General features: G+C 42.8%; 3 protein-coding genes across 6 annotated transcripts; 1 reads left to right on the forward strand and 2 right to left on the reverse strand.

Annotated features, from left to right (window-relative positions):
• Positions 1–800: 800 nt before the first annotated feature.
• Positions 801–2286, reverse strand: LOC124701758 (RNA-binding protein FUS-like). The gene has a single exon (XM_047233857.1). It carries the CDS (start codon positions 2216–2218, stop codon positions 1142–1144), a length of 1077 nt encoding a protein of 358 aa, XP_047089813.1. The 5' UTR covers positions 2219–2286; the 3' UTR covers positions 801–1141.
• Positions 2287–10231: 7945 nt separating this feature from the next.
• LOC124701760 lies at positions 10232–11361 on the forward strand. The gene is made up of 4 exons (XM_047233862.1): positions 10232–10465; positions 10555–10644; positions 10766–10862; positions 10975–11361. The coding sequence occupies exons 1-4, from the start codon at positions 10318–10320 to the stop codon at positions 11108–11110; spliced, it is 471 nt and encodes a 156-aa protein (XP_047089818.1). The 5' UTR covers positions 10232–10317; the 3' UTR covers positions 11111–11361.
• Positions 11362–12117: 756 nt separating this feature from the next.
• LOC124701759 lies at positions 12118–23423 on the reverse strand. 4 transcript variants are annotated; one of them, XM_047233860.1, is made up of 10 exons: positions 23201–23423; positions 21968–22156; positions 21312–21404; positions 20928–21110; positions 20753–20855; positions 20480–20668; positions 15942–18325; positions 14274–14609; positions 13996–14162; positions 12118–12352 (listed from the first exon to the last, which is right to left on the reverse strand). In XM_047233860.1, exons 1-10 carry the CDS (start codon positions 23393–23395, stop codon positions 12349–12351), a joined length of 3843 nt encoding a protein of 1280 aa, XP_047089816.1. In that variant the 5' UTR covers positions 23396–23423; the 3' UTR covers positions 12118–12348. The 4 variants fall into 4 exon arrangements, with proteins under 4 accessions (XP_047089816.1, XP_047089815.1, XP_047089814.1 ...); XM_047233859.1 differs by having other exon boundaries at positions 13996–14609; positions 20480–20665; XM_047233858.1 differs by having other exon boundaries at positions 13996–14609.
• Between the last annotated feature and the right edge of the window lie 418 nt (positions 23424–23841).

The raw sequence follows: 23841 nt of genomic DNA on the forward strand, positions 1-23841 counted from the left end.
CTTGGCCACTGAATTTTACACAGATGCTGGATACCATCATTTGACACAAATGTCCAAAACTACCATCAGTTGACAAGAGCCAGCAGTTTATCTAAAAGACCAGAGCCAATAGGCAGAACAGGAAATCAAGATGCAGATTGTTCAACCTTTTGATTACAGAGACGGTTTTGTAAAGCTAAGTGGAAACAATTGTTGAAAGAAACAAAGAGCATTTCTAATCGAATCCAGCAAAAAATAATACAGCACATATTTAATATGGTCTCACGTGAACATTTTTTATTTCTTGTTTCGGATATAGCTCAAGTATTCCAGTTCAGTATGATATGCAGTATAATGAGATAGATCACCAGTAGCTGCTTTCAAATAACAGCCATTAATCAAACAAAATACTCTTTCACAATAACATCAAGATCACCAGATGTTGTTTACTTTACAACATAACTGTAAGTTACACAATGTCGATCACTTGTCACAGATATTCAAAATTGCCATCAGTTGACAAAGATGCCCCCAAAACTACCATGAAAAGAGCCAGCAGTTTATCTACAAGATAAAAACCAATAGGCAAACAGTTGTTCAACCTATCGATTACAGAGACGAGTGAAGTGAAAATACTTGCTGAAAGTAACTGAGCATCTCAGCAACTGAATGTAATGCAACATATATTTATTATGATCCTCATACATACTATTTTATTTAATTTGAGATTTAAGTAACAAGTCTAGTTCAGTATGATATATACAGCACTCTATTAGGATTCAGTATAATTAGATACAAAGACAGAACCCCAGCATGGCTATATTTGAATAATGTCTACTGATCAAACCAAAAACTCTTTAACAGAAATATCCAGATGTATACAACACTTCCATTACCATAACACTAGAATGATTATTTCAGGTCAGAACTACTACACACCATGAACAACACAAGTTTATACATCCAATCTTTTATTCTCCCGAAACAGCAAGTGGCACATTCGGACGCAGTACATTGCACACAACAGCAGCAATACAGTTTTGCTGCATTTTAGGGCGGAAACCGGAGGAAATTCTACAGCATACAGAAGTTAAACAAGACAAGGGACTAACCAAACACAAAGCCCCTCATCAATCATGATGCAGTGAAGATCAGTCGTAAATCAACGCTTCTTCATGAAGCCCTCTGCAAGCTTCAAGTAGTCCCCCATAGCAGCCCCGCTTCCTCCCTCGCCATCCTTCTTGTTCATGAACCCCTGCGCAAGTTTCAGGTAGTCTCCCATGCCAGACTCGTCTTTTCCGCTCCCATGTTTCTTCTTGCCATCCTCTTCGTAATTGTCCTCCTTCCCATACCCTCCTCCTCCTCCATGGCCACTGGTCTTCTTCCCGCCTTCCTGCTTGTTCATGAAGCCCTGTGCAAGCTTCAGGTAGTCTCCAATACCGCCGCCCTCCGACTCGTCCTTCCCTCCATGGCTTCCACCACTATGCTTCTTCTTGTAGTCATCTTCCTCATACCTTCCTCCACTAGGCTTCTTCTTGTAGTCATCCTCTTCATACCTTCCCCCACTAGGCTTCTTCTTGTACTCATCCTCTTCCTCATACCTCCCTCCACCATGGCTGCCGGTTGGCTTCTTCTTGTACTCATCTTCGTATCTTCCTCCACCTCCATATCCACCAGCACTAGGCTTCTTCTTGTACTCATCATCTTCTTCATACCTTCCCCCACCATAGCCACCACCGCCGCCGCTAGGAGGCCTCTTGTAGTCATCTTCTTGCTCATACCTCCCCCCACCACTGCTAGGCTTCTTCCTGTAATCATCATCCTCTTCATACCTCCCACCACCACCACCACTGGTCTTCTTCTTGTAGTCATCCTCGTCCTCGTACCTGCCCCCTCCATGGCTCGCACCTGAACCCCCATGGTCAGCCGGCTGATGCTTCCCACCCCCCTCCTTGCTCCCGTACTTGTGGAGGTAGTCCTCGGCCTTGTCGAAGTACCCACCCATGGGTTTCCCCTCGAGCTTGCCGTAGAGGGAGGCCGCGTGGAGGAGGTCGGCGGCGGCCTCGGCGGTGCGGCCCTTGTCGACCTTCCCCAGGTTGTGGTCCTGCAGCGCCGCCTTGGCCGCCTCCGCCACCAGCTTGGCGCTCGCCGCCAGGTCGCCGCTGCCCCCGCCGGACGGGCGGTGCTGCTGCGCCGGGCGGCGGCGGCCGGAGTCGTCCTCGCCGTCGTGGGAGGCCATTCGTGCCGGATCTGGGGACGGGGAGCTGAGCTGAGTAAAGCGAGACGGATTGTGGATCGATAGTTCGACACGTTACAGGGTCACGGGGAATTCGTGGGGATGTCTGCTTTAAATGCTGCTGCCGTCACCGAAAGAGCGTCTCGGCCGCGTTGGTTGGACGCGGATTGGATTCTCAGCACGCCGTAATTGCCTTTCAGACTTTCAGTAAACCGCATGCCTGGAAAGTCTGGAAAACAAGTTATGGTAGAAATCAGTGAAAACCAAGTTGAAAATATTTCTTAGATTGTCTAAAAGTTCTATACTTCCTCTGTCCCAAAAGATTATCTAAGTTTTGCATGTGCCTATACAGTAAATCATGTTAGATACATTTAAATGTAGATAAAACTTCGACATATTTTTCGGCGCAGATAGTATGAAAGTGGTGAGAATATAATGTTCTGCAAACATGCAAAATTTCAAGACCGAATCAATTGGGAGCTTAGAAAAACGAAATTTGGCAACGAATAGTGAAAATAGTGGAACATTACTATTCTGCATACTTGGTTTTGTTCTTACCTCCCAAATGATAAATGAGTTTGAACTTCGAATCTCATATGCTCATAGAACATCTCTTTCTAACTTGTCATACTATTTTGAGATTTTTTTAGGACTTTCAAATAGGGTTTCTACGAAGCTTTCAATGACTTCGTTTTTGTTGGAAATGGTGCTTCTGCTTTACTTTGGGCCATATAAAATGTGCTACAACATAAAATAAATTATTTTCTAGCGGTAATACCGTTGGCTACGTTATGAACATGTATGTGGTCATACATACGACCAACGGAGAAGCGGGAGAATTTGGTTCCTGGTTGCAACCGTCTGAAGATGGTTGCTCGAGATATACACATCCAATGCACATGACGTTTTGATCGTATGTTCGTGCAGCATCGATTCATGTGACCTATGATGTAATCTTTTGTAAGATTCAAACGTTAATAAGGTAATGAAAAGTTGTAGGCATCAATTGGTGCAGAGGCTAGATGTTCTATCCTTTTTTTAAGCACAAATACAAAAATCACCCGGCAACATAGCCCTCTTTTAGAACATGAGACGATGGTTACTTGTACAAAAATAAAGGAGGGTCACGATCCCTAATCACAAACTCATGATACTCCCTCCGGTTCTAAACATTTGTCACATATTCAATGAATCAAAAAAATAACCTATTTTATCTAAATCTACAAAAAGTATCTTGAACTTCTAAGGTCTTCTTTGACTCAAAGGAGTTCCGTAGGAATGTAGAAAGATTTTGATTCATATGTTGTTTGATTCATAGTAACCCTCAAACTTTTTTCAAGTATTGTGTTGCACTATGTTTTGGAAGAAAATTTATGGCAGTATTGTTTTTAGGGTCGACAGGTACCTTGAAACCTTGAATGCTTATCATTGAGCAGGCATGCCATATATCGGTACACTGTTCTATCATGGTAAATAGAGGTGGATGTGCCAAACAAAATTTCTCATTTGCTAGCATTAACTTTTAATGTTAAGCCTCTTGAACGTACTAAGCACGCTGTATTGCTCGAATCTTTGTGGGTTGAAATTTAAACCATACAATTATTTCAAGGTATGAATGCACATGTAGCTGTTGTTTCTATGGTAAGCACTCTACACTACCATACATCTTTTTAATGGATGTGCTATAAAAGAAAAATACCTTAGTAAATGGCATCTAAAGTGGCCGTAGTTTACACAACGCTTATTTCAGCGCTTCGCTGAAACCTTAGGCCCTTGAGTTCCTATTCACATGAATAATGAAGATTTCAAATTCTACGGTCTCTCCTGAAGAGCGGCAGGATCTAGCGGTGTTTGCATGGTGGGTTCTTGATGCAGGAATGGATTTGTACTAACGACTACAAAAGGGGGAAGCTTCTCCCCACCCTTGACAGGTGAATTGTTATTTTTATAGGGTACACAGTTTATTTGTTCAACTATAGCACAGTTGTATGTGCATGAGACAGAGATAAGGCATCACTAGATATTCACCACAAGTTAAAAATTTGTTTCTTCAGGTATAATTGTTTAATTTTCTCACAAACCTCTTGCTGCAACTTTAGTCTTTTTTGTGACATACACACGAATTAATGGGATCATCTTTAGAAGTATTACTCCACAGTGTTCAACTACAGTCTCATTTTAAGATGGTTTTTGCCTGAAACAGGATAGGTAATGTTCTAACTTCAGTAGCAGAGGGCTCAAAATTTTCCAATTGATTTTCCGAATAGATTATGTCATGTTCTTGAGCTAAGTCAGCGGATCGTGTCAGAAACTTGCTATTTTGAGACCAAGCACTATGTAGGTTTTGTTAAAAAAATAGAGCGCCCTGTAAGAAAATTATGTGGTGATGTATTGATTCAGGCGAACTAATTACTTGAACTGGACCATCTACTACTAAGTCTGCATACCTTTTTTGGAGTAAGCGTTTTTGTGTAATAGGGATTTGTTGCTGCTGAGCTGACCCCATTTGCCTTAAGGAGATTGATTTGGTTACTGTTACTGTTCACGTTCCTTTGTCTCCAATCGCTATTTGCCACGTGCATGTTTTTTATACCGTCCACGGACGCTGCCTCCTGTTCCTGCGTGAAGACTGCCGGTTTGACCGAACAGTCCAGAAACAACGTCGCGAGGAGCAGAACAGAACAAACTTTCCTTCTCTAAACCGCCTCCACCCACCCACCGTCCTCCCCTGCGGGGGCACTTGTCCCTGCCTGCCCTTGGGAAATTTTCTCTCCCTCCCGACGTGCCACGGAGGAATTCGGCGCCTCCTCTCCATCCCATGCGGCGGTGTGGAGGAAGTCATCGGCTCCCTCCTGAGGCAGGGCTTTTAGTATGTGTATACACTACATGCTGACTGAATTAATGTTGTTTTGTGTCCTTCCTTTTCAGGATCTTTTTCAGCTCCACCAACCTTGATGGATGCTTATCCTTCCCTGTATGCCAGTGCCTTATGCTGAACTAAATCTTACAACCTTAAACTAGCATGTCTCCTTACTTAAGCAGTCTGTACCGCCTACATTTAGAAGCAACATGGTTCCACACTTCCACTGTCTTGGAAAAAAATAATGCTTGCCCGTAGGATTGTGCTTTATAATTCTGATGCTAAGACAAATAGGAAACATATTTGACGGCCGCGCCGCAAACTTCCTAGTTTAATATAACAAGTACTGCTCTAAGCTCTTATGAAAATCAGGTGCATTTTGCTACTTGTTTCTTACAGGAGCTCGATTTCACGGGCTTGTCTGGTCTAGACGTCATGTCTACATGACCGGCAGATCTAGGAGGTGGAATCCAGGCGATGATGTACTTATTGAAGGCCTCTATGCCGCATGGGATGGCAAGTGTTGTTAACCCGGAGCCGGAATACGGGCACCCAAAGCTACCAACTGCCGCCTTTCGTCTCTCGCGTACATGTGCAGCATATCACCACTGCAGCACGTCCAACGCTGCACTCAGCATGAATGGGCCGTCATGTGACCCTGCTCATTGATCTCTCCCTGCGAGTCTTTATCAGGCTAAGCATTCATTTCGAGATGTTTCCTATTCCTAGCGCTAAGTTAACACTATCCCTTAATTAATTAGGAGCAAACCCCTCCTGAGTTCGTTCCACATCACCCATATCATCTCGTATGTGATCGCTTCCGCAAGCGCGCGACCGTCGTAAGAGGACCGGACAATGTAAGAAAATAGTCACCCAGCAACACGTGATTGCGCTACTTACAAAGTTTTTCCCCTTGTTTCTCAACGTCTGGGGTGTGGAAGGTGTGAACCTCCTCAACCATGGGCAGAATGTACGCCCTCGATTGGTCCTCGATCATATATATGCACAAGAAGTCTTAAATTATTATTAAATGTATAGTATCTTTTGGTTGCTAGAAATTAATCTCATGAGATGTTTTTTCATTGGAGTTGTTATAAATGCTGATAATCTTCACCTACGCTAGTACAGATCGAGCAGTTGCACACAGCTGAAATAGGCTGTCGGACACGATGAACCTAACTGTCGCTATGCGAGGGTGCGATATGCTAAAATAAAGTAAACGGTTCCTGGACCGTGTGCAATGGGTCACCATGTCGCACACTTTCTTTGTTTCTAACAATCGAAGACGGTATGTTTATGCAAATTGTCTGCTTTACAAAAATATTGCAAATGATTTTAGACAAAACGGGCATGTTGTAGGTGCAGAACCATGATACTACGAGGTGTATGCCTAGCTGAACACTCCTGCAAATACAATACCTAATCTCAATTATATTGCACATCTGATACAGTACATCATTTGTATACATATATTAGCGATCGATATCCCAAAAAAGAGAAAAATACACAAAAGAAGACAATCTGTAGCATTTCTTGCTTATGTATTTGTCTCCGTGAGAAAAGGAAGATGGAAATTCCTTTCAATTCTACATCTTCGCAGGGATACTAAGTTTCTCCACTTATCCTTGCAAAGACACGACTGGAAACAAGTTATGTCTCTGAAAGGATACGAAATTCCTTCATTTATCCTTGCAAAGATATGAATAGAGAAGTTTAAGGTGCGTCATCTTAATGTTTTGCAACGGATTTCCTTCCATATTGTTGCAATCGTGCCATTGCATGTCCTGCAAACAATTATTAAGAAAGTGAGAAAATGCTAACACCAAAATAATTATCAATGATTAAAGTCCAAATAATTAGTAATCATATGTTGGAACGCCGAGGCAAAACGATTACAAACACGACTTCGCACACCTTTACTTTCATTTATCTTATGCAGAGTTACCAAAATAAGATCCATATAAGCAAGCATATAGGATAGAGCTGGAGTTAGCTATGGTTAAACATCAGAATATCAAAAATATTGAACAAACAATACATGTGCCTCATAGAGTCAGCGAGATGAATCTGTGTCTACCACGTTTGATGTAGAAGCATAGTTGTTCAACAGAACTAGGTAGATACATATCCATCTCGCTAACAATTTAATCATCGCCATCATAACCCAATCAAGAACGAATAAATATATATTAAATCTGCGCTAAGATATTACTACATCTGCACTAAGCAAACTAATGGATATAACTAAGACATTACTACATCTACACTAAGCAAACTAGCTAATGGATCTAACTAATGAATAAAGCATAGATCTAAATCACAATATAATCGAATCTTGCGAACAAAAACAGTGGTGCTTATAGTAGATCTGCGACGTGGATATAAGGTAAACATGGAAAAGATAAGAAGCAAACCCGCGGGAGGGCGACGATTCAATCTCGCGCCGCCGTGGCCATGGTGGAGGACGTGGCCATATCCATGGCGGAAGACGAGGACGAGCGCAAGGGGACAGGGCATCAGCGGCAATACCATCTTCCAAGCGCGTGGATCTCCGGCCAGCAGCTAGCTTCCGCCTCGCCGGCTAGGTAACCTCCCCGGGCGATCTCCTCTTCGTCGTGGATCTAAGTAGAGGATCACCTCGTCATCGTGGACCTAAGTAGAGGGGCGCCTGTGGTCTGTGGAGTGGAGTGACACTGGAAATGACGAAGGTCGATCCTAATTTATATTAAAAAATCCACCGGAATGGCTGCGAGGCCGTAATACTCTAGCATGTTCAGGTCGTTGCCGATAGCAGCGCCGCATAATGTGATTGACTCATATCCAAGGAATTCCCTGAGGGCCTCTGACACTGCATCCGCGTGCACAATCTGGAAGACGAGCAGATCGCTGGCGACGCAGAGTTGGAGGACGGCGGTGCGCTGCCTCTGCTGAAGTGGAAGGTCCTTCTGCCTTCCTGGCTTCGCGATGGTGAACTCGCAGTCTAGGCTGACGCACTTGGTCAGAGTGGCCTCGAGGTATTTTTCCTTCACATGGCGGATCCACCTCTTTACCCTCTCCTCACAATGGGTGAAGGTCATGCCTTCCTCATCGAAATGGTACACCCTATAGGGTAGTACGAAACCCGCCATTGGGGCAGAGGCTTTGTCTTCTTAGATTTTGTTGGGCCAAGACATAACTTGGAGATATCGATCTAGATCAGGAGATAGGCTGGGAGGTTGATCATCTCGTAATCGTAGGATTTTATAGTCGAATCAAATGTGAAAATGATTACTTTGAATCGATAACAGAATTAAGGATCATTTTCGATTGGCGTCTTTCCTCGAAAGTAAACCCGTAATACATTTCCAATGCACGATGCGGTTCACGCGGATCCAATCGCAGGCGGCTAACATCCGCCAAGCGTAGTCCAGAGTCACGCATGATGGAGAAATACATCGTCTGCCAACTAGAACGTTTGTATACGATTTTGGATTACCAATCATGTGCGGCCGGCTTTAAAATGTATTAACATGGTAGTCTGATGCCTCATTGGAAAAAAGAAGTTTCAGTAGTCCGTAAGGATTCGGGAAAGGATACTTGGACCTCGAAAGTTTTTGCACACAATTATTGAGAACATAATCATGTGCGAGTATAGGAGTAAGGCCGTTTGCTATGTTCACGCGCTGCGGGCCAGCCCATACTACGCAAAGGTTAAGTTTTTTCAGCGATCTGCGTTCGGCCACATAATACACGAAAAGGACTTTCCGTGTGCTACGGGATCCTTGAAAGGCCCAATCTGTAGTAGTGCTAATACCTTACAACTAACGATGCGCTATTTTATTTTGAATTTGCTCGTCCCCAAATTTGAGTTTCTTTAATGACTATATCTTCAATAGTATTCAACCTAGCCTTTATAGTTGTAGAAGGAAATTGAAGGATAAGCTAAATCCAAACAAGAAGGAATATGTCGGACTGTCAGATGAGATGGGCGTAGGTTCTTCTTACTTTGGCCTAACTCTTTGGGAAATCCACTTTGACTCATAGGTGCATATGAACCCGTTGTGTGAAAATACATTTTAAAGTGTCAAAAAATTCCGAAATAAAATTTTGCATGTACAACTAGACATTTTATGTTCGTGCACAAGTTTTCAGAATTTTTTGTTTTTCATGTGTCTCCTGTAAAAAAGACAAGTTTTCAGACTTTTTTTTTTACATGTCACATAATTTTTTGTTTTTTCACGAAAACTTGTGTACGAACATAGAATGTTAGGATGTACACCATAAATTTTATGTCAGAATTTTTTAACACTTTTTATTATTATTTTGCATAATGGGTGCAAATGCTCCGCTCCAACCTCTTGTTTCAATATATTTGTTTTTATATAATGTATAAAACTCTTTGTTAGAAATTCTTGTGAGTTCTAATCATGTAGGATCCCATTGGATATATGACACAAAAGCTTACATTTTACAATTATGTAAGAGTTCAATACGCGAATCGTGTGTTTTGGTAATCCTGCAAATAATCCGGAAAAAATTAGTAATGCCTGCCGTTCCAAATTAATTTACATAGTTATTGTTAGATTTGGTCTATACACGTGCAGTGGCATACCTATGAACTTCTCAAAAATTGGACGTAAACTTCTCAAAGTCTGGACAAACATGCTTAAGTTTTTCTTTACAAAAAATCCGTGGAAAGTCACACAGCGCAAGGCTGGGCGGCTGCCTGGGCTTGGAGGATGCTAGATCCACCCGTGTACGTATGTATATATAGAGCGCTTGAGTGTGTAGGTTCGCTTATCTTAAAGAAAAAAAGCTTCATCAACTAAATCAAAATGGAGGCGTTCTATTATTTGGGCTTGTGTGCAATTTAACACTCCCCAGGCGCCAAAACTTGTCTGCCGTCGTCACCGTTGCACCGGCACGGCCACGTACTCCCTCCATTCTTGCTTTTTAAAAATGCTTATATTTTAAAAACAAAAGTAATATAAGATAGTAAATCAATTTTCCCTCAGAATAAAGTTAATCAGTTAAAAAATTAAGCCTGGAAAAGTTCCAAGGGTAAATCTGCCAGATCATCCTGTGTCAGTGGCTCAGGAGAGAACAGGTCAGCAGTGGCGCCCATCCTTCTTCCCAACCGCAACCTTCGACAATGCCAGCATAGCTCATCCATCCATCCCGTCTCTTGCGTTGCCTGCCACCTGCTCGAGCAAGAGACCACTCAACTGAACGCTAGGCAGAGGGAGCTAACCAAGCCACCACCATGCTCGGCGTCCGCGGCGCGCCACCGACCACCGCGGCACCGCCAGTGACGAGGGGGCGCTGCAGCGCGCCGGAGAAGGCCGGTCGGGCGTCCCTGCTGGCCGTGCCCGCCGCCGTCTCGCTCTCGCTCGTCCTCTGGTCCAGCCCAGGTACGTATACTTGGTGCAAATGATTCACTGAAGTGTCAAGAATCCCAGCAAATGCTTCACACGATTGAAATTCGTCTGGAAACATGCAGTGAACGCCGGCATCCTGTCAGGGTCCACCGGGCTGGAGTCTGTTCCAGCCCCCGAGCTGCCCCGTCTCGAGTTCTTGGACAAGTGGAATGGTTAGTTCAGCTGGCTGAAGCTACCTGCCCTTCAATAGTGCATCACCTCGCTGTTGTCTGTTGATGCCCTGGTGAAAGTTCGCTGATAAAAACACTCAATTTATTTTCATGAAATATCTAGCCGAGAACCAGAGGAAGTACGCCGAGAATGACTCGAGGTTCAAATCCTCCAAGGTGCTCAAGGAGCTGCTCGAGAAGTCCAAGCAGAACAAAGAGAAGTACGTCTCGTGCTCCCTCCAATCTGCTTGCTGAAACTAAGCTCCCTGAAAATAAGCTGCCGTATTTCTTATCTCTGCTGGAACTAAGCTCTTGGGCGTAAACTGTTTTCAGGAACGAGAGGGCGATCCAGGACAAGTACTGCCTGCGGGGCGCCGAGTGGGGCGTGGGAGACTGCTCCACCGTGGGGATGACGGACCAGGAGAGGGACGATTTCATCGGCGAACTGCGGAAAAAAGTTGGGGAATGAACTGACGCTGCATAGCTTCCTGAAGAAATAGAATGCATAGCTCCAGGATGTGGTGGTAATGTGCCCGGATTGCCATTTTGCTCATGGTAGCCTAGTTACTAGGGAGAGACTGGATTGGATGGTAGTTCAGGATTTCAGATGTTTCCAAGATGTTACTGGGAGTATTGACTTCCCTATGTATCATATCATATTAGCAGCAAATTATCAGTTGGTACTCCATGCGAAATTTGATACCTTCCTTGTGTTCTTGAGCCTATACTACTTATATAGTGTTACTTCTACATCGAAGTCTTACTTATCAACAGACCGGAAGACGGAGTGGGCATGAACAGCACCAGTCGGTTCCAGTTGTGAAAACCTTTTGGATACACCACTTGTGGAAACCAAATGAACTAGGAGCACGTAATTTGATAGCATCAGATTGACCAAGACAAGAGATATGCAGACAGCAGACATTCCCTCCAGTGTACCGAGTTGAAGTGCAAATGAATAAAACCATCACAGAAGCGCAAAGGCAACAGGAGTTGATCAAAGCTATTGATCGATCTTTTCATTAGCCAAGAGAGTAGTTTCAGAAGATTATATTCCTCGAAGCTAGAAACATAACTGCAACATTCTTAAACCCTAATACATCTAATGTGGAAAGTGTTTTCATATGTGAAAACATGATTACATGATCTTGCTCTTCTGCCCCTGGACATGAGTTCACTATTAGCTTTCGGCTGGATAGTACAATCCAGCTGAAATATCGTAGAATCCAATGAGTTCTCAGGCTTGTCCTTGATGTTGAGATGGGGGCTGGCATTCTCACTTAACCCTTGTGATCAAAAGGGTCAATTCATCGTGAATATATTCTGGTCTTCCTGGTTCCATGGTTTATTCAGAAGACGCTGCTGCTTTTGTTTTAGAAAGCAACATGATAATCTCCAGTAAAACATATTGCAATGGCTGGTGCGTCTTCTGATGGGACTAAATATTGCTGAGGCATCTCAAAGCATTCAAACACCAGCATGGTAGATAGATAAACATAACCTGCTGGTGACTGATGTGTCTTTGGACGGAACTAAATATTGGTAACCATTCGAACACCAGCTGCTTACCGGCTAAAAGCCGCATGCGCAATCTGGGCACCAGATGGTCCAACAATATGCACTCGTGTAGGACAGGCACCAGAGCTACATATAACTGACAGATATGCACGGATTCAGTGTCAGAGCCAGGCTACCGTATCCTTCGAGCTACCTTAAAAGAGAAGAGAAAAGATAAGCTTCAGCTTGATGACAGCAAATGCTGCTAAGTACTGACAAAAGGTAACAATCAAGAAAGCATTCCACAGAAGCAAACTGCACGACTCATGAAATAATTAGTTATGCAACATGACCACACTATTCATTTAAGGGTTAATTAGATAGATGCCACTGCAATTTTCGGCTATTTGAGAAACACCACTACAACTTTCGTCTTTTGAAAAATGCCATTACAATTCTATATACATTCCATAAACGCCATTACGTCCATTTAAACACCATACCGGCTAATATACACTTTTATTTCTAGCGTAGATACGTATACATGGTGGGCCGCACCCGAAACAGCATAGGAAGGGAACAGTAAAATTAAAAAAGAAATGGGATAAAATTTTGACAGAATAAAATTGAACAAAATAATATGAAGTCGTAAATATGTAAGTTGAAGATCTAAGTTCAACATCTCATACATGTTCTCATCGTCAAATATAATGTATTTCTTTTCATTATCAATTTGGTCAGCTAAATCATATTCAGGTTAGCGGTCAGCATGTACATCATTTGTTTTTGTCCTAGGCATCTAAGTTATTTGGCTATCTTGAAACTAGCAACCTGAGATGTGGAAACTCAAATCGGTTGAGCAAGCTCCTTATACACGTACCAAGAACAGACAAAAAAAATACACGTCCATTTTTTTGTTTCGGGTGGAGCTTGTCGCCATGTCCCAGCGTGAAGCTAAAGTGAATGGGCCCCACCCGTATACGTATTTTGGACAAAATACAAGTATATTTTGGTCAGTATGCGTGATTAAATAGGCATAATGGCGTCTATAGAATGTACAGATAATTGTAGTGGCGTTTCTCAAATAGCTGGAAATTGCAATGGCATCTATCTAATTAACCTTCATTTAATGGCACAAGGTTTCAAGAATAGACCCACCTACCACCATATGTAGAATAATAAGAATACTAGTTGTACAAAACACAGAACAGAAATCGATTTTGTTCTCTTTTGATAGTAACAACAAAGGAATGGCTCATCAACAATCATTTACACTTCATTCTTTATTCCATGTTTTCATGGATGGAATTACTGTTGCGCTTAAGTAAAAGCTGGCCACAGTTCCATCACATCAGAAGAATGAAGGCGTCGTGAAATGTCAGCTGAGATGGGTCATATCCTTAAGGGAGATATAGGGTAGTATCGGGAAGAAGATTCCTACTCATTGTTATGAACGGCACTTCACAATGACATGCAAACAACTGAACATTTAGCATATTCTGGAATATAAAAGGTATTGAAAATGTGGGTACATTAATACTATTTAAGTACACAACAATACTAAAATTGGTGAGGCAAAGGTGTGAGCATGAACTACAAAATAAACTTAAGATTTAGAGAAATCAGCTAGAACTCTATTGTATCCCAAAAAGATCATCCATCGGCGTTTTTGTCAATTTTAACTAGAATGACAGTGGCAATTGCAATTGTGAATAACTCTGATGCATAAGAAACAACTAATTGTTGCAAATAAAATTAAGTTCATTTATACATCGATGATTTGGTTTTGTCAACGGTAACTGCTTGTTCTTCAACGACAAAATAAATACAACAAAGGAGACAAGCAAGGAGTACTACCTGCGAGGTTGAGGTGATGATGGTTGATCAGGAGATGAATGAGAGGAATCAACCCTAAATGCAGGATGTCTTTGCCCATAAAAGCCATTAGCCATTAAATGGCGAGTGGGGTGTGGTAGATCACCATCATCTGTCATAGGGATCGGCCCCAGTGAGCCAAACTCAAGCTGTTCAGAGGAAGAACCATGATTTAGACCTGGTTCGTATGGGTAAACCATTAAATACTGTGAATCTGAAGCACCAGCACCATTTGGAGCTGTATATGGTGATGAGTAAACCTCATGTGCATGTGCAATGTTCCCTGGTTTGCGAGTAGAGTTTGTAGATCCAATAGATTGGCCCTGTACCAGATATTGAGCACCTGCCTCATGCCTGTGTGAGTCATTTCTATGGGATCTCCGCTGCCTGTCAAACTGACCTTCATCTGCTGTCTGCCTATCAGACCTCATGCCGTACCTCTCTGGTTGGCTACGTCCATAGTTGCGGCCTGTATTTCGTTGTCTTGGGTTTGGCCAACTTCCTTCTTTATCACTATTGTCACCCTTATCACTATTATAACCTCCTCTGTAGTATCTTGAACTTGGGTGTCGCTCTCGGTCCCTAAATGGAACCTTCTGAGAAAATGCAATGAATACAATGACAGCTTAGTATTCCCCGGTTAAAATACTAACATGTTCATAAAGCATTGCCTGATAAACTACGTTGCGCTGAAGACACAATGCGGTGGAGGGATATAGAACTACCCCCACCACACAAAATATCTTAAATTCAGCTACAAAATAAGTTTCGCATGCAGCAACTGATGAAGTCACAGTTCAGTTAGGTCAAGTTCCACCCTCATCAATGAACCACAACACTAACACCATGTGTACTACACATCAGGATACTGAATTATTCCTACTCTCAGCGACAAGTGATGACTAAATTCCACATTGTTTTATACTACCTCCGTTTCAAGGAATAAGGCGCACGCGTATTTCAAGATAAACTTTGACCATAAAAATTGAGCAATAAAATTTTAATTTTATTATATGTAATAAGCACCATTGGATTCGTACTGAAAAGCACTTTCTAATGATGCTGATTTCATACAAACAATCTTTATATATTTAATAAAGTAATTTTTGGTCAAACAAAAAGCACGTAAAAAGAGGACGCCTTATTCCTTGAAATGGAGGTAGTATATTGGAGTGATCAAGACCACGCCAAGCACAAAAAAAGATTGCTCAGTACCGCAGAAGCAGATCAATGACAGTATTTGAGTTGATGGATTGCTAGGAAAACTTCCAAGGAAATGGATCCAGTTACTAATACTTTTAATACTTCTTGACTAATTTTACTGGTTACTACAAGAATCCTGGAACCAGCCACTTGGTAATGGTACACACTGCCTATTTCTGGGGACCAAACTCTATTGATGACAAGCTGAAGTACATATTCTCTTGAATATTTTATGTAAACTCAATTGTGTTATTAGAAGTTGCCATTTCTTTACTGTGCCCATGTAGCAAACCCATCAAACAAAAATGTTAACTGTTACAATCTCATAATAGGATCATTAAATGGATGTTGATCAAGACCAGCTGTTTCTCAGCAGCTATGCCAATGTGAAGCTTCCTATCTCAACAATCTTTATTTTGCATAAATTTGGGTCCTACCACAATTTCCAAGAGTTTCTGAATATGATCTGTTTCAGTTTGAATGTAGCCTTTTCCACTAGTAGATCTTTTTAGTAGTAGAGTGCAGCTGGTTGAGAACTTAAGAACTACGAAATCTGTTTCACAAGGTGGTGATATTACAGTTTCAGAAAAGATAAAGCTGATGAAAATATATTGCTAAAACTGGTACATTTACAGTGCACATAATTTATTATTTTTCAATAGACCAAAAGTAAATATGCTATCTGCAATAAGGTATGTAAAATGAACAATTTATTAGGAGCTTACAGGATTTGGCAAGTAGGTTCCTGTTCCACCACGGTATCTGGATGCATGCTCTCCATAGTGTGGAGGAACACCGGTAATTCTTTCTGAAGCGGACTGTAGAGGCATCACAGGAAAGGGTCGCTGGCCAGGACCCACCATCGGTGCCCAGTTGACATTCGGCGAAGGTGGTCTTCCAGGCCCATCCCATGGACCCTGCATGTACCCTGGAGGCACTGCAAAAGGGTATAATACAGGACCCATGGGCCGTGCATCTTGACAAAACCGTCCATATTGTAAATTCTTCCAGTGGCCATCAATATCGCTGTTCAAAATGTCAGGCTTGTGCTCATAAGATTGATTAGCTACCGTACTGGATGATGCCGCTGAGGTAGCATTGGTATCAGGCTGGTGAACATCACTGAGTGAACTAAAATTTTGTATAGCAACACTGACAGGAAATTGGTCGATTCCTTCATTCCCCTCAAACTGCGGGACAGATCCATCTCTACTGCCAGGAACATATGGAAACACAAGAAAAGGAACTGGTGGACCTGTTGGGACGAAAGTCAGTCCGGAGTTATCAGCTTGCCTCTGCTGAGGGGAACCAATAAGAAAAGGTGCAAACATTGGATTATGCATCCATGATGTGTTAAGCTCATTCCGTACTTGACCAGTTCTTGATGGCTCCGACGAGACAGACCCTATTACTATGTCAGAAGCTTCATGTCTAATGATTGGTAATACACCCCCATTCGTGGCTCCTTCATCAACTTCTGTTGGCATATGGTCAGTGGTATTTCCTGTCTGCCAACCAGTCTTACTTATGCTAAGTGCGGTTGTGGTAGGGGTTGGAAAGGTAGGCTTTTTTTCCCATTTGTCCCTCGAAGGTCGCGATGACTTAACAGCTATTTCATCCCATGAACTCTCTGACAGTGCTTTGCTTTTAGAAGAACTGGGTTGTGAAGTCGTTCTCAAATTTCCACTACTCATGGGGACATTTCTACCAGCTTCTCTACTTATTTGATTTTGAAACATGTTGGTATAGTTTTCTTCTACTGCTCCACTATCCTCAACAGTATATTCCATCTGCCTTTCCAAGGGGGCACCAGATACGCCATTAGGTGAAGAGGAACGGTTCTTGCCATCAAAACGATGCACATGTCGATCCCTTCCTTCATGGTTAATATTTCTTGATGACCGAAAATCATGCTCATACTGACTATTGGCAGGATCAAGATTTGGATCTGATGCAGTACTTTTTTCACTCTCATTACCATCCTCAGTGTTTGGTGCAAAATTAGGGTTGTAAGTATAATGGGTCATAGGTGGTGGAACAAATCCTTGAAGAAACTGCATGTTGTGCAACCACTGATTACCAATTAAGTTAGTTGGTGGAATCCCCGGAAAAGTTTTTTGAGGAAAAGGTGCTGGAGGCAGTAACATATGAGGATGTAATTGCATTGGCAATTGAACCTGTCCGTTGAAGCCATGCAACTTTGCTGATGCCATTAGATTAGCTAGAACATTTTCCTCATGCTGCATCTCTGATGTCTCAGAGACAGAAGGAAGTTCTTCGTTAATCATGAAACCATTATCTTCGTGATAGCTGCTTGAAACACTATTCGAGTCTGAAGCTGCTTTTGCGCTAGGATGAGATGAACTGTTCATGGATGATATTGACTCATCCTGTGAAGACTTAGTGCTGTGGTTGCTAGGCACTTCTGGAACCAAGTTATTCCTTCTGCTATTGTAATCAGTCTTGACAGATTTCTCCATTTCAACCACTCTAGTTCGCCTTCCACGAGAAAATCCTTCAACAGAAGGGTCTGTCAGTTCAGGACTAGACTGGGTTCTTGCAAAAGGGGACACATTTTGCCCACTCCGGCCATTAACAACAAGAGCATTTGGCATTCTTCCACCCCTTTCACTTGGCATCGACCCACCAGACCTGTTTCTTTCAAGCTGTTCAGAGACCTTGGTGCTGGGTTTTGTCGCATAAACTTTTTGGTGTTGTGCATGAGAAGCTGAAGGATTAGCTGTCCTTGGCGAATTTCGAGAGCGTAGATCACTTCTCTGAGGTGGTTGAGAAATATGTTCAGGATAACAGCGAGAGCCTTCAGTGCGATTGTCCTGATTAGCTCGAAGTTTAACTTTTTCAATCTTATTCTTGGTCATTGTTGCACTTCCGTAGCTGTTTGACGCTTCAGCGGGGACAATCTTCAGAGCATGTTCAGGAAACAAATTTTGTGTAGGCGCATCAGGACGAATGCCACCCCCATGTCTTGTCAATGTATTTGTAAAGAACTGGTTTACTTCAGCAATTAGATCTTCGGTTGGACATTCAAGTAACTTTGCCAGCCTTTTTGCCCCAAAAGAAAAGGCACTGCGTATTCTAAAGTAATTGCCTGAAAAAGTAAGAAGTTATCAACACAACATATTGCTGTACTTTCATCGATCTTAAAGAGCTCAACTTCTATATCAATGCAGCCAAAATACGATAAATTCACTGTCTATAAGAGAATGATCAATCCCGTCAGCAAAATGACCAAAGACAAGGTTGTGTACATACAGGCGATGCATATTATGGTTTTAAATTGCTGAGCAATCAAAATAACACAGATATCATCTATAAGAGAATGATCAATCACATCAGCAAAATGACCAAAGACAAGGTTGTGTACATACAGGCGATGCATATTATGGTTTTGAATTGCTGAGCAATCAAAATAAGACAGATATCATCTCTTAATCAAACACGTACTTTGTATGCATTCAACGCATGCCTTATTGTAGGTCTACTATCAAGAGTAACTGACTTAAGCCCACCACTAACAGTAGTAGTATGAAGGGGTGGTAAATGCAATTCTAAATAACCCAAAAAAAAATGTACCCAACACAACACAGAATAGCAATTACTAACATTTGCCATCAAAGACCGATAGGATGATGTGCACGGAGTGGCAGTTTAAGGCATGTTCGGGTCTTTCATCAGCTGGATAAGAAATTGTTTTCCAGTAATATCTAAGGGATGCTTGGTACATCAAAATGCTAAGCTACTTGGGTTATTAGGCTACAAGGTTTCGCTACTTGGAGTCAAACTGGCTTGGTTGCTCCATTAAGTTTTTATATCCACATGATGAGACTGTTAGCAGGGCAAAGCTGTGAGTTACAACACAAATACCAGATATATTACTTTAACATTATACATGAAGATGTTTATCTCACGGAATGGAGATACGGATACAGGGAAACACCAAAATCAAAATATAAATGTAAAGCGGCATACATGAAATGCTACACACAATACACACAGAAGATCCATAAGAAAGCAAAACGACGATAGTGGATAAAAAGGCTTAAAGAGCAGGCTCGCCCATAGAGCCGACTCAGCCCACCACACCAAGGGCATCCACAACACACTGTATCCCCACATGACCACACAAACCCGTATGGATTTCTCTCTTTCACTCTTTCTTAACAAGCTTCGTCAACTCATCGTCTCAGCCTAGCTGATCTGAAGCTCACTATCTCAGCTCCCATTTAGTCCTACTGTGTAAAGTATCCTCTACAAACTAGGATGCAGCTGCCAGCCTGGAGGAGAGACGCATAGTGGAAGGACTGAGGGGTCAAGCAGACGAGTGTGCCAGCTTGCCTCTTAGGCCTTCCCAAATGCTAGTCTCTTAGTGCAGTATCATACGCAAAATGATGATGTGGCATCATAAATAATGATGAAAGAGATTGATGTTGCATCTTAGCTAACATACTCCCTCCGTTCACAATTCCCTCAATTTCTAGGTTTAGTCAAAGTCAAATTTTGTAAAGTTTGACTGAATATTTAGGAAAAAATATCAACATCTACAATATAAAACATTTGTATTAGAATCATCATGAAGTACATTTTCACATTATATGCATTTGGTATTAAGAATGCTGATATTTTTTCTTATATTTTTTTTGTCAAACTTTACAAAATTTGACTTTGATTAAACCTGGAACGCGAGGTAAATTAAAACGGAGGGAGTACAACTCTTGCACGTGGCCATAGGGAAAAAATGGCTAGTCCAATCCTACGTATGCATGAGCCCATATCATTAAATGCAAGCCTACTTAGATACAACCCTTAAGAAACAAGGCATTGGGGTGATAGTTTCTTAAAATACATCACTACCTAGAATACTGCACTAAGAGACAATGCATTAGAGAAGGCCTTACAGTATAGGTTTACACTAACTTGGGTTGGGCCAATATATAGAGTAACCATTTTCTTTTCTTTTAAATAAAGAACTTGAAGACACATGTACTGCCACACAGGGTGATGGTAACGCTAGGTTAGTGCTATATCCGTGTAACACAGCTGAAAAGGATGTACTTTGTTTAAGAATAAGATGTCTACCACAGATACACCAGGCTTGGCCAAATGGAGAAACCTAGCAACTATGATAGAGCAAGAACCATTTAGAGTCCAATGTATGACTACAGAACTACGCAAAACCAGCGGGCATGAACTCTGCTAGATTCATTTGCTTCAATTGGACTCTTTTAGGTAGGTTGATAGTTACCTTTACTGACACTTCTTCCAAGGTTATTGTTTATTCGTAATGGATCAATAACATTGAAGTGCTTTGAAACAAATGGTTGACCCTGGTTCTCCTGGGTGCGAGGCATAACTCCATATAAATGATTGCATCTATCCAGGAAGGACTTGCTCAGCAACAATTCATCAGTGTCCGTCCGTGGGGGGTCCGCTGCTTGAAATAGCAACAAATTATCAAAAAATATGCTTCCATTAACCATGAAGCACTAGTAAAATCAAGAATGATATATTAGATTACCAGTCATATCTGGAAGTGAACTTATAGGAACCGGGCCCCACAAACTTAAACAAAATTTCTCCCAATCAAAGTTGCTAAAGAATTCTAAGAAACGGTATAATACCTGCAAACACAGAAGTAACAACTGAGCACTGTTTTCATATCAGGTTACTAAAATGCAAGAGAGGGAAGTTACCTCGAGTGGTCCAGTAAAACAGTTGTTGAACACGTGAAAAATGTACAGAACCAGGGTCTCCAATGCGTAAGTAGATATAAGACCATGGTGAGCTCCAAGAATACGACTCTCATAAAAACACCATGCCTTTACCAATATGATGCTCCGCTTGAATAAATGATTTTGATTGATCAAGTTGTCAACCTAACAAAATGCAGAGTCATTACAAGCAAGAGTAGGCAGAAAAGTAAAGTAGCTTTGATCCTGGTGGAACCTATGCGTGATATGCATAGCCATAAAGTCAACACTGCACATCTGATAGACTGATATACAGAAAGAACTGATTCCAGCAGGTCATTTTGCATATAGTATACACACTCAGTTGATTTGTACAAGAGAACACACCTGTTCAAGGAAACAAAGTGTACACAATCCACCAACTTGATTATATGAGATATCAACAACAATGTTGTCCACGAGACACTTGATAAGCTTTACCTGTGCATGATTCACGAAATACATGAGAACGGTACAATATGGATGAAGAACACAAGATAGCATAATCTATAAATAGAAGAATGTGTTCCCTATCTGAGAACTAGAAGGGAATTAGAAGTATTTTTCCATTAGCAAGCCACCTGAATGTTTGCACTGGGGCATAATAGGTTAGCACATCTTACTGTAGTGATTAGCCTAACTCTGCATCACATGTCTCGCGAAGGCACTGTAAGTGTGCCAGAGTATTCTATCGCAAACAGAATATCCACAGACATATGTGAATCCCCAGAATTTCAGGTAAAGGAAAGGGAGAGCATATGAAACTGAACTGCCACTTTAGATGAGTTGGGTTTTTTTTCAATTTTACTCCAACCCATGTGGCACAAATCAAAATACAGCAATGGAGTCCCAACAGTAATTTCAACACACATGTGAGGAGGCAAACTTCTTAATTCGACACTGCTAGTAGTTACCAAAAAGAGAGCCATGTACTTACAGAAAGAATCAACTACAAAATAATACGGAGTATCATATTTGACTTGCCAGAGAGAGAGAGAGACTACCTCCGCCTGAATATATTGAACTTCTTTCACACAGAATTCAGCGTTTTCATTTTTCTCTTCATGCTCCAAAGCATCCCGAACAAGATTTGCCCAGGTATCCTTTAATTCATCGCTATTACTGAAAGCAGTGACATCAATGTCACCGTCCGGTAAGTAAGTCTTGAGAGGGACTGATCCAAAAGTGAAAACCTGAAGGGGGAGAGATCAATTCCATTTGAAGCACATATAATCAGCAGGTACAATATATTTGGAACAGGCACACAAAAAGGTAGGACCAGGAAAATGGCGAGATGCTAGCACAAACAAGCCTTGCATAAGGAAAACAAACAACTGAACCACTTTGTTTGCATTTTCCAAGAAACAGGGAACTACTTTAACACTGACATCTACCAATGTGCCTAGTGCAATTGATTGTTATGTCAGGTATGCTAGTAAAGTAGGGCAACCACATGGCAACTGAATTAGTACTCCTACAGAAGAGGATTACTAGACATCTTCTCGACTAAGAGGTGTCAGGTTTGCATATCGTACCATCACGTTATACTAAGGCCAATGGTGTAGTTCGATAAGCCTTCATTAGCACGGTAGGTACTAGTCTGCTGCATCGCATATGGAAATGATGCTGCGTTCGAAGCACAGTTCAATAATGGATGCAGTAGAAAGATCGCAAGGACGCACTCTTCACCCAAAACAAAGCTTAGGTGTTGCAGAGTACCTCCCATGGATAAGAACTCAAAGCTTGCGAGCAGGTTAGGAAAGGGTAAAACAGACAAGGACACGTACATGTTAGTGAGTAGCAATAAGATGCCCTCGTGTTTTTCTGCACGAGTAAGTAGGGGAACTGCAGAAGCACTTTTGACAATTTAAATAATAACAGAAGGAGGACCCGATACACCATTTTCTGTGTGAATAATAGTCAGCGTTGCTGCTCAGGCACACACGCAGCCATTGTGGTATGAGATTAGTATAATAATCAGCTTTGCTGCTGAGGCAGGCAAATTTCGGAGAGGTGAGAAAGTGTAGTTGGTTTGACTCTGTCAATCACATAACGGCGACCTTATTTAGCTACCCAAACTGAAATGGAACGAGTAAACCTAGCATAGACAACTCGGCGTGTGCTGATGCAGTGGAGTGGACCAAGGAGAGTGAGCGACACTGCACGCCGCTAGTCCCTAGTACTAGCGTTACTCGCGCAAGCAGTCGATCCAGTTGGGGAGGCAGTCCAGTGTATACCTGGCAGGAGAGGCAGTTCATGATGAGTCGCTGCACGTAGTTGTAGACGGCGAGCCTCCGTGCCTCGGAGGAGGCGTTGGGCTGTACGCATGCGATGAGGTGGGCGGTCCGGGCCTCGGCGACGGCCCAGCGGTCGGGGTCGAGGCGCCTGGTGACCCCCGCGGATGCGTTGGGCAGGAGCCCGTTGGGCACCATCGCGATGCGCGCGCCAGCCAATGCGGCGGGGCGGGGTGCCCCTGGCTCCCGGCGCGCGGGGGGCTGGCCGCGGCAGCGGCGGCGGGGGCGGGAGTAGCAGGCGGCGGCGGGCCGGAGCAGTAGCGCGAATCGAGGCGAATCGGTGGGAGGGGGCGGGGCGAAACCCTAGAGGGGCGACGGATCGGTTGGGGCGCTGGGCGGGCGAGGCGGCGGCGGCGGGGTTGGGGGAGGCGGCGGCGCAGCGGTGGGCGGGGCGGGGGAGTGGCCGGCGTGGGGGAGGCGGAGGGGAATGGAAGGGAGGCGGGCGGGCGGGTTGAGGATGTGCCTGCCGTGCGGGTCGGTGTTGGTCCTGAGGGGGCGTGGCCGTGCGCTTGGAGTGTGGTGGTGGAGTGGGGGCGTGGGGCGAGGCTTTTCTACTTCTACTTTGGTTCCAGCATCTGCCCTGC

The sequence above is a fragment of the Lolium rigidum genome, chromosome 3, assembly GCF_022539505.1.
Source record: "Lolium rigidum isolate FL_2022 chromosome 3, APGP_CSIRO_Lrig_0.1, whole genome shotgun sequence".
Classification (NCBI taxonomy): Eukaryota; Viridiplantae; Streptophyta; class Magnoliopsida; order Poales; family Poaceae; genus Lolium; species Lolium rigidum.

What these genes read in the sequence shown, in the direction of transcription:
- LOC124701758 (XM_047233857.1), bottom strand. Translation starts at nt 2,218, where the DNA reads ATGGCCTCCCACGACGGCGAGGACGACTCCGGCCGCCGCCGCCCGGCG.
- LOC124701760 (XM_047233862.1), top strand. Translation starts at nt 10,318, where the DNA reads ATGCTCGGCGTCCGCGGCGCGCCACCGACCACCGCGGCACCGCCAGTG. An exon ending in CGTCCTCTGGTCCAGCCCAG is followed by an intron (nt 10,466 to 10,554) that starts GTACGTATACTT and finishes GGAAACATGCAG; the next exon opens with TGAACGCCGGCATCCTGTCA. An exon ending in TCCAAGCAGAACAAAGAGAA is followed by an intron (nt 10,863 to 10,974) that starts GTACGTCTCGTG and finishes AACTGTTTTCAG; the next exon opens with GAACGAGAGGGCGATCCAGG.
- LOC124701759 (XM_047233858.1), bottom strand. Translation starts at nt 23,395, where the DNA reads ATGGTGCCCAACGGGCTCCTGCCCAACGCATCCGCGGGGGTCACCAGG. An exon ending in GTTTTACTGGACCACTCGAG is followed by an intron (nt 20,856 to 20,927) that starts GTAACTTCCCTC and finishes CTGTGTTTGCAG; the next exon opens with GTATTATACCGTTTCTTAGA. An exon ending in GAACCTACTTGCCAAATCCT is followed by an intron (nt 14,610 to 15,941) that starts GTAAGCTCCTAA and finishes GCATTTTCTCAG; the next exon opens with AAGGTTCCATTTAGGGACCG.